An 18655-nucleotide genomic window follows, 5' to 3' on the forward strand; every position below is an offset into this window, starting at 1 on the left:
GGGGGCAAGTGTAGCACTTCCTGCGGTTGCAGGGGAAGGTGCCGGGTGTGGTGGGGTTGGAGGGCAGTGTGGAGCGAACAAGGGAGTCACGGAGAGAGTGGTCTCTCCGGAAAGCAGACAAGGGTGGGGATGGAAAAATGTCTTGGGTGGTGGGGTCGGATTGTAGATGGCAGAAGTGTCGGAGGATGATGCATCATCCTCACCCCTATCCCAGGCCCCAAGATGACGTTCCATATTAAGCAGAGGTTCACCTGCACATCTGCCAATGTGGTATACTGTATCCATTGTACCCGGTGTGGCTTCCTCTACATTGGGGAAACCAAGCGGAGGCTTGGGGACCGCTTTGCAGAACATCTCTGCTCGGTTCGCAATAAACAACTGCACCTCCCAGTCGCGAACCATTTCAACTCGCCCTCCCATTCTTTAGATGACATGTCCATCATGGGCCTCCTGCAGTGCCACAATGATGCCACCTGAAGGTTGCAGGAACAGCAACTCATATTCCGCTTGGGAACCCTGCAGCCCAATGGTATCAATGTGGACTTCACCAGCTTCAAAATCTCCCCTTCCTCCACCGCATCCCAAAACCAGCCCAGGTCTTCCCCTCCCTCCACTGCATCCCAAAACCAGCCCAGCCTGTCTCTGCCTCCCTAACCTATTCTTCTTCTCACCCATCCCTTCCTCCCACCCCAAGCCGCACCTCCATTTCCTACCTCCCAACCTCATCCCACCTCCTTGACCTGTCCGTCTTCCCTGGACTGACCTATCCCCTCCCTACCTCCCCACCTATCTTCTTTTCTCTCCATCTTCGGTCCGCCTCCCCCTCTCTCCCTATTCATGCCAGCACCCTCACCCCATCCCCCTTTTCTGATGAAGGGTCTAGGCCCGAAACGTCAGCTTTTGTGCTCCTGAGATGCTGCTTGTCCTGCTGTGTTCATCCAGCTTCACACTTTGTTATCTTGGATTCTCCAGCATCTGCAGTTCCCATTATCTCTGCCACAAAAGATATATTTGTGACAAGTGGAGAACTTCAACTTTCACAAGGTGAACTGGTGTAATTACAAATGCAGGTTTCACATTTGGCTGCATAAAATAAAAGATAAGGATAAAGTCAATGCTTTGATATAGTGTCTAATCAACATTGTTCCAGAGGCCCTAGTGCTCTCGAATATGCTGAAATTAATAGATTCCGGACTGATGGCATGACTAAGAATGTAATTGCACTGTGAATTATTTTCAGTTACAGGAAGGTGTTATCAAGTGAGATGGTAGCAGCTTACATTCTGGAATTAAAGAAACATTTTTGCCATTGTGGGTGTGGGACAACCTCAGAAAACAACCTATGAAACACTTTTAAAGGAGTCCCAACGAACAAGAAAAATCACAGCAAGCTTTTCGGTAAAACAATAAGCTAATGAGTGCATGGAAGTGCTAAAGAGAGATAACTACAGGGAGCTATTTTCTTAGGCAAAAAGCAGAGGTCCAATGGCTTTCAACAGGATTTAGGCCATAGCAGCCACGTTCACAGCCCAAGAGTCAGTAACATAGGTGTATCATTGACATGGTAACCATTAAACATCTATATGCCCCCACTACAAGTTACACTGCAACTAAACATGCATAAGTAAGCTAAGAATGTATAAGTTATTCACACAACTAGCTTCACATTTGAGTCTGAATTCATGGCAGAACATCAATTTTTTTTGGAAAGTAGAAGGAGTTTGACTAACTTCCAGACAGCAACAGAAAACAATTACCAAACCACTGGTCCAGAAACAAACCATTGGCAACCAACTACTCAAGGGTAAGTGTTAGAAGATTTCATTGGACTTCCTGGAATAAATCCAACAAAACCAAAGTTACCACAACTGTGCTGCCAGTTTCCAATATTGTGTTGAAGGATGGTCAGACCAAAATGTGACAGGTTCGGCCAGAACGCCTAGATTGGGCACCATCAGAATTTCATACCCATATCTTATTTAACAGTGTAATGCAAAGGAGTATTCACTCAAGCTTCCCTTTGCAAAGATACATTGGAAAGAATATGTCAGGGACACTTTAGCATTGCCAATTGTCCAATCAGAGTTCAGTCAGCAGTGTCATAGCCAGCAATCTTAAAAGAGACTGAGGACGTTGTAATAACTGCATCTACACAGGATTGTAAAGCTTAAAGGTCACAAGGAAAACAGTGGTCACAGTGGTTAAGCACCACTCAAAGCTGCGCTAGATCTAAAACTAGTTCAGGAGCCTGGAAGTCCCCAGATGCATGTAAGTTTGATGTGACTCAGGATGAGAAATGGTCCAACTAAGGTTCCTTTCATTCCATGGTCAAAAATAAGAAAATTATGGGAATGAGCACAAGCTGATTGCCTTTGAAGTAGAAGGAGAAGTTGATTTAGCCATCACAAGTGGATAACTGTTGAAGCTTTGTTGAATAGCAAAAGTGTCAAAATTATTGAGGTTTTTAGAACTTGGTTTGTAATTGGGGTAGCCAGAGTTTTTTGTATCAGATAGTGGTTCACAGTATACCGGAGAACAATCTAAACTATTTCTAGAGTAAAAATGGAATGAAACACTCTCAAGTAACATATTACTGAACTAGCGAGTTTTGAGAAGATTTGTAGCTCAGGTTGAGGTTCTGGATGTGAGCTTGCTCGCTGAGCTGGAAGGTTCGTTTTCAGACGTTTCGTCACCATACTAGGTAACATCATCAGTGAGCCTCCGACGAAGTGCTGGTGTTATGTCCCGCTTTCTATTTATCTGGTTAGGTTTCCTTGGGTTGGTGATGTCATTTCCTGTTCTTTTTCTCAGGGGATGGTAGATTGGCTCTAAATCAATGTGCTTGTTGATGGAGTTCCGGTTGGAATGCCATGCTTCTAGGAATTCTCGTGCGTGTCTCTGTTTGGCTTGTCCTAGGATGGATGTGTTGTCCCAATCAAAGTGGTGTCCTTCCTCATCTGTATGTAAGGATACGAGTGATAGTGGGTCATGTCATTTTGTGTCGTTTTGAAACCTAAGCAGATAAATAGAAAGCAGGACATGACACCAGCACTTCGTCAGAGGCTCACTGATGATGTTGCCTAGTATGGTGACGAAACGTCTGAAAACGAACCTTCCAGCTCAGCGAGCAAACTCACATCCATATTACCGAACATTAAATGGTGCTGCAAGAACAGGTTACGGATTATGAACAGATCTTTGCAGCATTATTTCCTAGATGATTAGCTGGGTAGCAACTCCCATGTTTTCTGTTAACATAGGGTTGACAATTTTATATTTTGTCATAGAACAGTTTACAATCGGTTGCGCACCTTATGGGTTAGTATTTAAATACAGTCATTGGACAAAATTAAGTTTGATGAAACTTGCAACAGTAGCAAAGGAAAAGAAAAACAATACAAAGTGAAGATGAGCCATGGTACATGAAGTATGAAACTTTGAGAGTACAGTACTGATCATAAGATCATGGTTTTAAAAGAAACAAGAAAATAGGAAGAAGGAAGTGTTTGAAGTTATCGGAAAGAGACAAGCGTAGTGCTATATCTGGTGAAGATTCTTGAAAGACTCTGTCAGTTTATATCATTTGCTTGAAAGACAAGTCTAGGAAGACCATGATAAATGCCCTGTATTTCAAGTTCCTCCTAAGATCCATGGTGAAAGCCTGAATTGAAAAGGAATGTCACGAAGAAACAAAATCTTTCTGAAACACAGAATCCACTGCAGAGCCAGGGTTTTCGCTTAAGACTAATCAATCAATCAATCCTGACCATTAAGTGGAGTTAGAAGTCAAAGTTCAGGATTGATGTGGCTAGGGATGTTAATGAACAAAATCAAGCAAATGGAAAGTGAGAAGATAACCAGACAGAAAGAGAAAGATGCCATTTAGGTTAATTGAACATACATTGGAAGAAAGAAGAAAGTCTTTAGTTTCATTAATGCTGATCAAATGATGGCAAATTTTATTATATGCACTCTGACATTAAGCATGGCCATTAATCGGCACATCTTCAGTTTTCTAGGCTCTGAGACCAGCAATTCATCTCCTTACACCCCTTTGACTGTCTATCCCACAGTCTTCACATAAATAGCTCTTGAAAACTACTTCTTTGACCTGACCTTTTGGTCTTCTGTCCTTATTTCTCTTCATATGACATAGTATCAAATTTTGTTTTATATCATTTCTATGAAATTTTTTGGACCATTATTATTGCATTTAAAGAAACTATAATGTTGTTGTTAAACACTTTATTTCAGTAAATGTATTTTTAAAATTGTTTAGTTTATTCTATTCTTTTAAAGCTTGAAAAAAATAACATTCATATCATATTGTGAGTTGAATATGTATTAGGCTGGGAATTGGGTTGAAATAATATTGTCTCAGTGTTATTTCTGCCATAAATCTGCCTAAAATTTCTGAAGGACAGCACGGTGGATCAGTGGTTAGCACTATTGTCTCACAGCACTAGGGACCAAAATTTGATTCCAGCCTCAGTCTGTGTGGAGTTTGTACATTCTCATGTCTGTGTGAGTTTCCTTTGGGTGTTCCAGTTTCCCCTCTCAGTCCGAAGATGTGCAGGTTAGGGTGGATTGGCCATACTAAATTGCCCGTAGTGTTCAGGGATGTGCAGCCAAGCGGGCTAGCCATTGGAAAAGTAAGGTTAAAAACCAAAAGAACTGAGGATGCTGCAAATCAGAGACAAAAATAAAAATTGCTGGAAAAGCTCAACAGGTCTGGCAGCATATGTGGAGAGAACTCAAAATTAATGTTTGGGTTCAGTGATTCTTCCTCAGAACTGGAAATGTAGGGTAATAGGGACAGGGTAGAGGTTGGATCTGGGTGCGATGCTCTTCAGAGGAATAGTGAGGACTCAATGGGTTGAATGACCCGTTTCCACACTGTGGAGAATCTATGATTCTAAATCGTTGCTACTTCTAGTTACCTACCACACTGCCGAACCGCAGGCTGGAAGCATTCCTTTCATTCTACATTCTCTTGTCCTTTCTGAGTCATCAACCTTTACATTATTCCTTGACACTGTTAGAGTTACAGAAGCTTTCCTGGCACTGAAATCTGTTGCTGCAAGTCATGATTAATGATTGACCAAAAAACTTCCTGCTCTCCTGAATGGTGAGTTGCTTTTGTGCAATTCTGGCAACTCACTTCATCAATGGTCATGAAAACTAATCAAGCCTCCCGCCAGTATTATGAAGTTGATGTGCTCTGAAGCAATTTCCCCAAACTTTCTCCAAAAGTGTATGGGTGCAAAATGCATTTGGATCAACTTTCTGCAATCTAATCTTGTCACCAAGAAACTCATCCCTGTCAAATAAGTAAGTAGCTTCATTAAAATAACCGGATTTCATATAAAACATTTTCACTTATGTGCTAACATCACATAATGGAATTTCCAGATTGTGCTTATAAAATGTGTTTATTTGGAGACATACTCTATGCACGTGATATAGATCAATTCTGCACTGTACTACAAATTACTTCTTGTGCAACCTGCTCCTAAATATTTAGTATGTGATTATTTTGCGCGGCTTATTTTCTGAATACTTTGCTGTAGATAATGTTTCCAGACTGGTGGGCAAAATATCCTTATGTATTTCTGATAGTAAAGGTTAAATTTCCAAGGATTTCCTGTATGGTAAGGTAGCCAGAGTCAGAAAACGAGAAGGATGCTCAAGGCTCTGGTTCCAGGACAATTGTGAACATGACAGGAAGACCCTAAACATGGATTTAAGGACAAGCTGATGACAAAGGAAAATGGTAACTTCATCTGTGAATGAGCATGAACCACCAAGACAATTGGTGGGCTATAGCAGCTTGGCAACAGGTAGCAATACTATAAACAGCAACCCACAATGACACCTGATAATCACCGTAAATGCAGTACTTGTGGAAGAACTTGTGACTCAGATAATTGTCTTCTTCACTCACCAATAAATGTGCACGATAGAAAACTATCTATGCTCAACAAGTTTATTCATGTCCGTCATCTTACCAATGGAAGGATGCCAATAGAAGGATGCTGTGCTGAGAATATGCTTTACCTCTGGGACTGGTGAGAGAGGCTTCAAATGCTTTGCCCCCATCTCCACAATGATTCTGATCAAATGGGAGACACTGATCTCCAGTTCCAGCCACCACCAGAGAATTTCTTAGGATGTCCTTAGTTTGAATAAGCGATTTCACTCTGTACACTTTCCTGCTGCTGGTATCCGACAGGTAAAGCAAACCGGAAACAGGGTCCACGGCCAGGTAATACTTGTGAGCAGGACTGTGGCTGAATCAAAAAGTAAAGCATGTCTAAAATTAGAGAATTACCTTCTATTTCCATGTGCTTTGTAGAACTGCATCATATTAAGAAAGTAGACAAGAGGTTAAAAAGTTTACAATGTTCATTGTTAAATCTAGCAACATTAAGAGGCAGCTGCTTTCGAACGTCACTGCATTGATATCTTTGAGATTTTCAATTTGTACTGTTCTTTAAGTCAACATGACTTTTCCACTATAATTACATTTACCAGAAACACATTTTAGACACATCCTTCAAAAAATAAAAAGACTGCCATGATAACCAAACGTAGAACTTGTGAATATGACCATGGGGTACATTAGCTTCTCTTTTCCACTCATACTAAATAATGTATAACCCTTTGCAATATAATAACACATAAATCATTCTGGGAAGTTTTCATGGTTTGAATAAAAATTTCCTCTTTGGAAACAGGACACGCAAAATGAACTACTTGAATAAAGATATGAACTGACTAACAAATTAGACATGACTAATTCATTTATTTCACTACCTTGCGTGAGGGTATCGGTTTCTGCAGTGTATCAGCACAGAAATGATTCTTTATTATCTTTGTAAATTATAGCATTAAACTGCGCTCATGCAGAACTTTTAGTGCATATGTGAAGCTATGAGCTGTGGTCCTATAATGTAATCGTTGAAAGGTTCTATGTCTTGTGCACAATGCCCTTGTGTGTGGTTGACCATCTGCCACGTCGCTGTTGCCTGTTCAGAGACTCTCTGAAAAATCTTTCAAAACCTATCAGCCAGCTGCTGATGCCACTGATGAAACACCAATTCTGGTACCATTTTTGCTGCCAACAAATGAAGAACAACTGCGACCAGCCTTGTTGCTGGATGACACAAGTGGCAATTTATGTGCCCTTCTCCTTAACGCTTGACAGATAGCTAGACTGAATTTGGTTGGTTAAACACTGATGTGGTGTCTGCTTTGTGTCCCACTGGGCACCAGCACTTGCTCCACCAGCTGTACTTTTAAAAAATTTTGCCAGCTTTTCAGCTGGCATCAAGCTGTCTACCTGACGGTAGCTATGCATCTTGCCCGACAAGAAATCTGTCACTTTGTCACATGAAAGAACAAGAAAATCTCCTACAGACAAACATTAATGATTGTCACCTTGTTTACCACTATTTTGTACTTGATGTGAAAACCAGCATTCACTAAAGTAAATCATCCTAACTGGATTGAGTCAGTGTATGAACTCAACATCAGTACTCAAACTACATTGGCCTATTTTAAATTGAAACAAAACTGTGTAGCTACTTATAGAAGTGCAGATATTTTAATACATAGATAAGCAGATGGAGGTGTTTATGTGTGCTTAATACAAATTAATTTTCCCCGAGTTTATGCATAAAGAGAGACTAAAATTAACTATGACAGTTGTTTTCTGGTAATTGCAGGATGATTGCTGTTGAGGTGTGCTAGTGATCCTTGAAGAATCTCAAGAACAGTTAACTGTTTGCATTGTATTACCAATGGCAGTGAAGGATGGCATTGGCCTGTATTTATGCCACAGTCGACTTCTAGCACTGCAGTCTGCATCACTGCTTAGCAGGATCTAACTACCTTTCATACACTGTTCACAGTATGGACAGTGTGGACTGTAGTGAGATGTGTGGCAATGCCCATCTGAATGTTGAGATCATTTCACTCCATCTTTAACATTTTTCTCAAGTGGTCTAATGAATTTCTTACCAGGTGGCAGCAAGTTTCTAATTAACGTAATTAAAGCTTGTTAAGCTCCTTGGTGATGACCTGACTCACCCTATTAATATTCTCCCTCCAATTTTATCATACCTGACAAGTAGCAGTGCACGGCTGTTTCACTATAGTTATCATACAGGCACCCAGTTCATGGCTTTGGCCAGGCTGCCTGTCAGGGACATGTAATCTACCAGCCTACCCTTGCACTGCCAATTGACCAAATCTCTCAACCGGGAAAGTGGCTGTGTTATTCAGTATTCCTCAATCAAGGGCCTGTACATCTTACCATACAGCAGTGTGCCATATCAGTGGCAAACCTGTACTGAAAGCATGAGCACCAAACACATACTATCTGCAGCAAACAGATGGCCATGTCTGAAAGTCTTAGGGATATTGTCCTCAGTGAAGTTCTTGATTGTACGCATAAGTCAGGGTGGCCCTGCAGAGTTAGTTAATATGGTCTCCATTCCGGTCCAGGGTTTTTGCCATGATCAGGAGTCTACTCAGGCTGGCTTAAGAAGTGGATCCCTGTCTCTATGGCCCAGGGAGTAGATCATGGTCAGTCCTTTGTTTCCATAGGCGCAGCAGCCGTACACTGTTGGGCTTTCACAGGGGAATAACATTGTTTTGGACACTCATGTACTACTTATAGTGCAGATATACCAACTTCTTGGCCATTTGCAGCATTGACCCTCACTGTGTATTGCACCTCCCTGACACAGTAGCTGCTGGGGAATTCAAGGGTAGCTACATTCCTGCATAAACAGTTATGTGAATGGTAGGAAATGTTGAATAGAGTGTGCCTAAGGTGTAAGGCTGACATAATGCCGTGTATTACCCCCCTGCTTTGACATGATGTATTCGGTATTCAGTGCACACACCCATCCACTGTGCATCAGTAGTGTTCATGAAGTGATGCCAGAGGGTTCAAAACGTCGGCTTGTTATGGGGTGTCTCCTCCTCCAATAACAGAAAGGAGGCAAATCAGTAATATGCAAGTGGGTGGTATGCCTGTTCAAGGTGTTGCATGTTGGTGAAAGGTGTTTGGCACATTGTGGAGCTGGAGGAGCATTGCAGGCTGGACAGCATCAGAGGAACAGGAAGGTTGATGTTTTGGGTTGGGACCCACCTTCAGAAATGGGTCCCAAACCGAAACATCAGCTTTCCTGCTCCTCTGAGGCTGCCTGGATTGTTGTGTTCCTCCAGCTCCACACTGTGTTATTTCTAACTCCAGCATCTGCAGCTCTTGCTATCTCTGAGAGAAGGTGTTGAGTGATTCTGCAGGAATGAGACGGCAAAATGGAAGGCATGTAGGATTAGTGATGTGGGGGAATGGAAGGCAATTAGACCACGTGAGGAAAAATGGTGCATCCAATAAAAGGTGTCAGAGCAGGGGTAGTGAGAGTGTGCGGTAGCAGAGGGCAGGGTGTGTACTTACCCTGGCAATCAGAGGCAGTCACTGGCTTTCTTTCTTCTCTGCTGCCAGTTCCAAAGCTGCCAGATGGAGTAGCATCCTCTGCTGGTCTTCCAGGAGGAGAACTTCTCTCATCTGAGACAACCTATTGACCAGGACCTTCAGGTCCCTGTGGCAGAAAGGTGGTGCCAACCTCTCCTTTTCAACTCTCTCTGCTCAAAGTGATCAGAAATCGACATGGCAGCTTTTAGTGTGTGCAGTCGTTTTCCAAAGGTCGAAGCAAGGGATGCTGGTATTCTAGTGGATATTGGCTGAATTCATCCGGAAATGGAGCTTGGTAACATGGGGTAGAAGTTGAGTGTGAAAATTGCCATGGATGCAGAGTGGCAATTTTGGTAAGATAGGGCAAAGAAACCCAAGCAGCATTTTGGCAAGAACCTCCTAACAAACTTGATGTGACTCAAAATTAGCCAAATAAAAATCATAAAATTTAGTTTTCTATGTATGTATCTCAGCTGTGCGCCCTTCAGCAGTCATCTGGCCTTATTCAAATTGTAACCTTTCCCATGTTCAGGACTTGATTAATTCAACTGAGTGACATTGCTGTTGTGTGCATACCAAGAGGAACTGTGGAGTATATCCATTCATACAAAATCTGCTGCTTGGCTCAGTACAAGTCTCCAAACCATAGGGTCATGTGTTCAAACCTTTGTCCGGACATTAGAGCCTGTAATTAGAGTGTGTAGAGGTAAAAGGTTTTTAGTTTAGACAGATTTCATGTGTCAGCACAGACTTGGTGGGCTGAGGGGCCTGTTCCTGTGCTGCACTGTTCTTTATTCTTTGTTCAAATCATGGTGACACTTCAGCACAATATGACGGGAGTGACACACTCTCAAAGTGTCATATTTCAGCTGGGGCATTAAACCAAGGTTCCCTCAACCAATCATGTCATATTCATTGAAACAGGTTTTCTCAGTACTCCAACCAATATTTAACCATAAACAAACAACTGACAAAAATAGATTTTGTGGTCATTTATCTGTTGTTTGTGAGAGTTTGAAATGTGGAAACTAGACGCTGCATTTTAGATACCTTCACACCATGCTATGTAACTTTATTTTAAAGGTTGAGTTGTAACCCTCAATTGTAGAATCTGCTTCATTCAGGATACTTCAACTGTCATAATGGGTCAAGCCTCTCCAATTAGCACTAGAACTGCTGACAGAGATACTGAATGTTGGGTGGGGTCGTAGGCAACTGAGGTGGTAGTATGACACTTGGGTAGGGTAGCAAAGGGATGAAGTAGGTGGCAGGTGGGTTGTTGAGCAGTTTTCAGTTCAGGGCTAGTCAAGTCAATTTTGTGGGTTGATTTGGTTAGATTTTGGGAGATTTAGATTTGAGATTTCACACTTGATTCTATTTTTATCTCATTCACTGGATGTGGGTGCTGCTTATTAGGCCAACATTTATTGCTCATTCCCAATTGTCCTTGAGGACATGGTATTCTTCCTCCACGAACACCTACAGTCCTTTGGTATAGGTGCACACACAATGCTATTAGCGAGGGAGTCCCAGGATTTTGACACAGCGACAATGATAGAACGGAGATATAGTTGGAAATCAGGATGGTGAGTGACTTAGATAATAAGATGTGAGGCTGGATGAACACAGCAGGCCAAGCAGCATCTCAGGAGCACAAAAGCTGACGTTTCGGGCCTAGACCCTTCATCAGAGAGGGGGATGGGGAGAGGGAACTGGAATAAATAGGGAGAGAGGGGGAGGCGGACCGAAGATGGAGAGTAAAGAAGATAGGTGGAGAGAGTGTAGGTGGGGAGGGAACTTGCAGGTTTGGTGTTTCGTGCATCTGTTGCTGCTGTCCTCCTAGACGTGTTGAAAGAGTTGTGGAGAATTGCTACTCACTCTGTGGCTTGTAGATGGTATACATTGCTATCACTGTGAGTGGTGGTGGAGGGAATGGATACATATGGTGCTGGATCAGGTGCCAATCAAATGGATCACATTGTGCTTCTTGAGTATTGTTGGAGCTGCACTAATCCAAACAGATAGGGAGAATTCCATTGCACTCCTGATCTGTGCCTTGTAGATGATCGACTGTCTGTGAGAAGTCAAGAGGTAAATTTCTCACCACACAACTCCCAGCATCTCACTTATTATTTTAGCCTCTGTAAAAGGCTTTGGCTTCTTGGACTTATCTTGTAGGTGATTTCTACTACTTTGGAGTTCATTCGCTTTGATCTACATTTCTCAGCTTCAACTTTCAGATCACTTTAGGAGCTGCTTATCTAGTTTACTTTTCCCTTCAGAGGGGGAAACAACAAAATTATTGGGTCAGCATTAGTAGTCCTCACCTCAACCACTTATCACTTCACAGAGTAGAGGAGAAATGTATGAATCTTCAGTTTATGGGAGACGTACTATTCCGAAGAAGGGTTTGCAGAAAGGGGGTATGTTTTCCGGTTATTACTGAGCACCAAGAATTTAGGAGGCTCAGAGTTTCACAAATGGCCTGTGATATTTGGAGCCACCTGGAAAAATATGCTTCCTGCCAATTAGACCAGGTGGCCACACACTAACCATGACTCTCTATTGCAATCTGCTTGCTCACTACTGCAATTCACAGGTAGATGATGCTATGTTTCTAAGGTTTAGCAATTCAGTTCACTGCTCTGTTGATGAGGATGGTGGCAGTGGTTGCTTGCTTGACTTTGTCACTCTAGCTGGCTTACCATTGGTCCAGTAAGGCTCGGGCTGCACAAAAGGCATTGGAGTTTCCCTCAGATCAACTTGGAGTCTTTATCAACTTTTAAAGCTGTCAGTGCCAAAGGATCATAATGCACATATGTACAAGACTCCCAGGGAACTGCCATAACACTTTCATCCTGAGCCAATGGAGTCTCTCTGAGATAGTAACACACGAAACAGTGTTAGCGAACAACTCCTTGATCAACCCAAGACACTCCAGCCTGTAATGCTGCAGCTAATCACCTCATGGCAGTCAGGTTGAGTCAGGTGATCATGAGTGGAAACCTCTTCTTTAATACCATTAATCTGTTGTCCAGTTCAGTGGGATTACTATTACCTGCTTTCAGACATGTAGCTGATTGGAGAGAGAGTATATCCAACTATTGCTTCTCTTTGCACCATAAAAGCCATACCTTGCAATCTGCAATGATCTATTTAAGATACATCTCTCCCTCACCTACATAAAAATCAGATTAAATGAATTGAGTCCACTCTATTTTGTGAACTGCATGATTTTGCACACACACTTGTTGAATCTGTGGAGTATTCAGTTTCAAACTCAACTCATACAGTGTTACAGCTTGCCTTCATGATTAAGGATGCACTCAGTCATATTTTTTATGTATTCTGTAAATAACGTATATTAGTCACTTCATAAATATGCAACACAATATTTTACATGAATCTTAAAGTATCTTTGTGACATACATAGTCATATTATTGTTTAATAGATCTATAAAAGTCAACCAGATGCATTATTGCAACTTTGATCCTTCAGTTTACCGTAAGTGAAGGTTATACTTTTCAATTTATTATTTAAGTAGTCCACTTGCTTTTGAATTGTGATCATGTAGGGGATTTCTTTTCGCAGATAAAAGGGGCAAGAAGTGGAATTTTAATCCTCAAGCACAGATGGGATCAGGGAAAGTAAAAAACATAAAGTCTTTAAAATGTTAAAATAGTACTTCAACCCACCCATTTCTGGTTCGAACAGAAAGTGATTCATTCTGGACCAATATTTTGTTCGGAGGTTGCTTAGCAAAATCTTTTAAATGGACTGCATGGCTTGAATTTAAGAAGAAGTGTTTACATTGGAATTCCAACAGGTAAAATGAAGAGAAGAGTGTCCGTTTTAAAAATCCGTTCATGGTCATGTGCATCTCTGTGAAGGACATAATTTGTGATCCTAATTACAATTTAACAGAGTGGTTTGGCATGTCATTGTGGAGAGCAGATATTGTGAGACATGTATGTCAGAACAGGTAATGACAGAAAATGTCCTTCCTTGTAGGACATTTGCGAACCAGATTTTTTTTAATGCCAATCACTGATAATTCCTTGATCACCATTCCTGAGGCTAGTATTAATTCCAAATATTATTCAATAAAATTAAATTCCATCAACTGCTACTGCGGGATTTGAGCACTGTCCTCACAGCTTGAGCCTGAATCTCTGGATTACGTGTCCAGTGACAGTACCATAACATTGCCATTTCCAAGAGGAGGTGGACATTTTTTCCATGCCCCACAAACAAATCTCTTTATATATTCAATGATTAACTGAAAGCCCTTAAAACGACGATGGTCTCTGACTATCTACCATCCCACCAACAGTGCCATATTCTCCAACTCAATTAATTTCTGATTCAGTGCATCCTCTCATTGCCTGTCTCCCAAACCCACCCCCCCATTTTGTTCCCATGATCACTCATTATCTGAGCCCCCTTCACATTCTTCTATCAGTCCTGTCTCAGTTTTCTGATTGCTTTTCCTACTTGGTTCATCTGGCTAAGTTTTGGATGAGAAATTCAATGAGGAGATTTAACAGCAATCCTGCATTAGATTCAGCACGATGTTCAGGAATGCTGCAACAGTAGATCTACTGTCTGGAAATCCTCCTCCCTCCTTACCCATTACTTTTTTCTGACAGCCCTGAGTAAAAGGTTTCTGTCACCGGATTACAGTCTCCAGGGCTATATTGCTGAAGTCAGGGGATACTTGTGGAAGATATGGCACCTTTTGGCTAAGTATACAGTTTTGGCAATTCAGCCCTGCTCAAAGGTAAAAGTCTTTGTATGGGCTGCAAAATATAATTTTAAATAATACATTTGCGCACAACATTTTAAGACATTAATTTTTTGGGGGATAGAGTGGGAGGAGGGAATTTTAATCTGAAAATTGCAAATCAAAAACTTTAAAATTTTCAGCTTACCTGTGTCTCATGTCCCGGTTTCTGATGCAGCAAGTTGAGAATTGCAAAGTCAAAAGATGAATAATAAAAAAAACAGGTTTTAATTGCTTTGTGAACCACAAAATTGACAAAAATGTACACAGAACGCTGGGTGAAATCATGCTGTGCTTTAGTACGAATATCTTTCAAAGTTTTAATGGAGATTCTGAACTTGAGCTCACAACCAGAGCTTTGCAACATCTGCACTGGCTACAAATCGGCAAAGAAAGTACAAAAACAGAAGTGATCACATTTTACCAATTTGTGGAGAAATTAGTTGCTGCAACTGGAAATAACATTAGCACTCAAATGTACAGAGTTAAAAATGAACTTCATGAAATTGACAAGGAGATTTAGAATACATAGAATTTGCATTTACTTTTATATTCACCGTCCTGACGACCGTGAACTCTTAAAAATGTCAGGCTTACAATAGCTGAACTTTACATTTGAGGTTCGAACATATAAATCAGTCCAAGAACATCATACCTCAATTCTAAAATATTTATGGCATTTCCAGATGGAAAGATCCGACGTACAAAGTTAAAATCCCCAATGTAGACACTGCCATCTGGGCCACATGCCACAGCAACTGGTGCATAGAGTTTATTGTCATGTGCCAAGCTATTGCAGTTTGGACAAGCAACGCTCCGTTGACGACCATTTCCCATGATGCTTGTAATGATAGGAGGTTGTTGGGATATAAACTGATTTTCCCCATTTCCTTTGTGTAGTATTCCTGAATGCAAAATGAAAGGAAGAAAAAGCTGAGAGAGATACTATGCTGTGGTTCTGTAGTTTGTGGTTAGAGCATGATCTTGGTCTTTCAGTTGAGTGATAACCACAGATTTGAATCAGACATGATTTAGAATAGTGATCATTATCCAAAACCCTTGCCACTGTGTTCCAGTGTTCCAGGTTCATTCAATTTCTAAATTATTCTATCTAACTATTCTTCTTAATGTTATTCACAGAGATTTCCTTTACCATCTTCTTTAGTAGACACTTTCTTTTTATAGGTGAACTTCCAAGATCAGCAGCAACTCTTGAATTATTTCTTAAAAATGAAGTTGAAGCTAGTTCAGGCAAAAAAGGATCAGATATCCTTCTAGTGTTTTATAATTTCCTGCAATTTCTGGGAATGCAAAATTGAGCTGAGTATTATTATTTGGACATAAGGGCGCCATTTGAATAACAAGATGGCACTATTGTGGGCTCTACTTCTGCTGTGAATCACACAAGGTTCGTTAATGGTTAGGCATTAGTGAGTGCACAGTTTAGATCTGCAGGCAGAATGCAGAGCAAACAGATCATGATGTTTGTCTGCAGGATAATTTGATGCCAATACTGTCAATGTGGAGTTCAATTCTCCAGCTAATCTCTTCTCATAATCTTGCAGAGCTGAATTCGCAAGAAGCAGAATGACAGACTTCCACCAGCACTACCTAAAGGAGTTATTAACTGTTCCTAGGGTAATTTCTTTGGGGCGTTGTTATGACTTTGAAACTGCTTAGCACTTTCTATAGTTGTTTCATGCAGCAAAGGTCTACAGAAAACAGTGTGCCAGAGGCTGAAGATGTTTTTGGTGACTTGTTGTTACTCTAAGCGGTTACTCATAGACATGGTGCTTTCCTCTTGAAATAGACAATGGACTTTGAGAATGAGCAGAGGCCATGCAGTGTAGGTCTCTGGATGCGAGAGGAGAATGAGCGTGGATAAGAACACTCAGCAGTCATTCATAACTAGCAAAGAGGTTGAGGCAACAGTACCTGATCATCAGTGAGATAACTTATGTGAGATGTCTGCACTCCAATAGAATGGCTTCTGTGACATCTGTTAATTCTGTAACTACAGTCCTGATCTCAGAACAGGGTGAAGACTACTTTGATTGTGGCAATAAGCCTGTGAGTCTGGATCATTCTTGGCAGGAGCTGAATATTTGAGCAATGTCTCACAGTTTTTTGATAGCCACAGTGTAAAGTAGGTCATTTCTATTCCAAAATCATCAACTTCATTCCTTTTTTGCTTGTCAGAGACAAGCAGGTAGAGGGAGCACCAACATTTGTTTGCATTGCAGGCTTCCCCAAGTAGCCATTAGCCAGTAGCTGTGGATATCTCACTGCGCGTATTGCTTTTCAACACACTCACAATCTGCTCAAAAAGGGATTGTGTTCACTCCATATCCAGCTTGTAAGATAGCACATAAAAAAAGCACAGCATCCTGACAACATTCTGTGGCCAGCAGCTGTGCCAGCTGCATTTCAGTTACCATAGAAAATCAAAGGATGTCTACTGGCTATCCTCCAATGATATGATTCATGACACTGGTTTGTAGCCAATGCACATGTGGGTTGTCCACAATGAGATCCAAGCTACAACGGAAAATGTGACAGAACAGACACTGACATCCTGAAATGATAATTCTCTGATTGTGTCTCTGAATGAGCCTTGATCAGCTTGCTGAGGGTTAACTGCTACATACAAACACCAGTGTGATGGGGCAGCCTTTGCCTCCAGCTTTGGGAGATGCAACTGAGGAACAGAATCGTGATGAATAGGACAAAAAGCTAACAGAGACAGTCCTTTTCTTCCCAGGTTGTCCTGAAAGCTAATGTAATTTTGATATTAATAAAAGGAACCCCAAATTTCTGTTACTAGCAACCACATACTTCTACCTTCCCTTTATCACTGTATAGTAAATAATCCTTGTGGTCACAGTGCAAAAATAAAACCACCACAAAATAAGACAATAAAATTATTTCTGTAATACACTGAAATGACAAAGAATCAAATGCATAAGCATCTAGGAATTATAGGAACAGGAAACTAGGTGAACTAAAAATCTAATCCTTTTTCACATATTGAAACCAGATAATTGCTTTCTCCTATTATCCCTCCATTCTCTAATCAACAAATATCATTAAATGTATCTTTTACATGTATTCCTTCAATGTGTTCCCGGTGTGATTATTTACAAGTTTAATCTTCAAATACAGATGTTTTATTTGATTTCCCAGTTTACTCACAAATTCTTGTTGTTTAAACTTAAACTCCTTTTGAATTTTAACCTGTCAATATAACAAAAACTTTGCCTCTACAAGTTTTGTGCAATTATTTTCTTTTTTCAAAAAGAATGCCTTAAATGTTTCTCTTGTATTTATAATGATGATTATAAGGAACATATCTAATTAGAATAATGTGCTATAGAATAAACATCTAGCAAAATACTTAAAGGTGGTAATAGTGGAGAATATTAACTTTAAATCTTCATTTATTAATAGAACCCAACTCAAAATCAAACGGTTCTGAGGAAGGGTCATGGGACCCGAAACATTAACTCTGATTTTTTCTTCACAGTTGCTGCCAGACCTGCTGAGCTTTGCCAGCAACTTCTGTTTTTTTGTTCCTGATTCACAGCATCCACAGTTCTTTTGATTTTTAAAATGCTACCAATTGGGTTTATATCCAAAGTGGTCCAAGAGTCCTTAGAGTGTACAGGTTAAATTGAAGAATAAATGTTATTTCTTTCAATGTCAGAAATGAATTATCTTTGGACTAGTTACAAAACCAAATAAGACGTTTTCCCTCCTTTTGCAGCACACTTTTAACCATCACCAACGTCTTTGTGCAATTTAAAACGCAAGTGGCAGCAAGAGATAATGGGAACTGCAGATGCTGGAGAATCCAAGATAACAAAGTGTGAGGCTGGATGAACACAGCAGGCCAAGCAGCATCTCAGGAGCACAAAAGCTGACATTTTGGGCCTAGACCCTTCATCAGAAAAGGGGGATGGGGAGAGGATTCTGAAATAAATAGAGAGAGAGGAGGAGGCGGACTGAAGATGGATGGAGGAGAAGATAGGTGGAGAGGAGAGTATGGGTGGGGAGGTAGGGAGGGGATAAGTCAGTCCGGGGAGGACGGACAGGTCAAGGGGGCGGGATGAGGTTAGTAGGTAGGAAATAGAGGTACGGCTTGAGGTGGGAGGAGGGTATAGGCGAGAGGGAGAACAGGTTAGGCAGGCGGGAACGAGCTGGGCTGGTTTTGGGATGCAATGGGGGGAGAGGAGATTTTGAAGCTGGTGAAATCCATATTGATACCATTGGGCTGCAGGGTTCCTAAGCAGAATATGAGTTACTGTTCCTGAAACCTACAGGTGGCATCATTATGGCACTGCAGGAGGCCCAGGATGGACATGTCGTCTAAGGAGTGGCAGGGGGA

The 18655-nt window shown here is 41.1% G+C and overlaps 1 protein-coding gene across 13 annotated transcripts in view; it reads right to left on the reverse strand.

Moving 5' to 3' along the window:
- The window catches only part of tenm1 (teneurin transmembrane protein 1), a 2164854-nt gene that overhangs the window by 76188 nt on the left and 2070011 nt on the right, over positions 1-18655 (reverse strand). For all 13 annotated transcript variants that reach the window (XM_048544387.1, XM_059651404.1, XM_059651405.1 and 10 more), the window contains 3 exons: positions 14927-15176; positions 14420-14440; positions 6058-6290 (listed from right to left, as the gene is read on the reverse strand). In XM_048544387.1, the coding sequence (XP_048400344.1) occupies positions 6058-6290; positions 14420-14440; positions 14927-15176 (504 nt within the window). The remainder of the gene's footprint in view (positions 1-6057; positions 6291-14419; positions 14441-14926; positions 15177-18655) is intronic.

Source organism: Stegostoma tigrinum, chromosome 15 (assembly GCF_030684315.1).
Source record: "Stegostoma tigrinum isolate sSteTig4 chromosome 15, sSteTig4.hap1, whole genome shotgun sequence".
Classification (NCBI taxonomy): domain Eukaryota; kingdom Metazoa; phylum Chordata; class Chondrichthyes; order Orectolobiformes; family Stegostomatidae; genus Stegostoma; species Stegostoma tigrinum.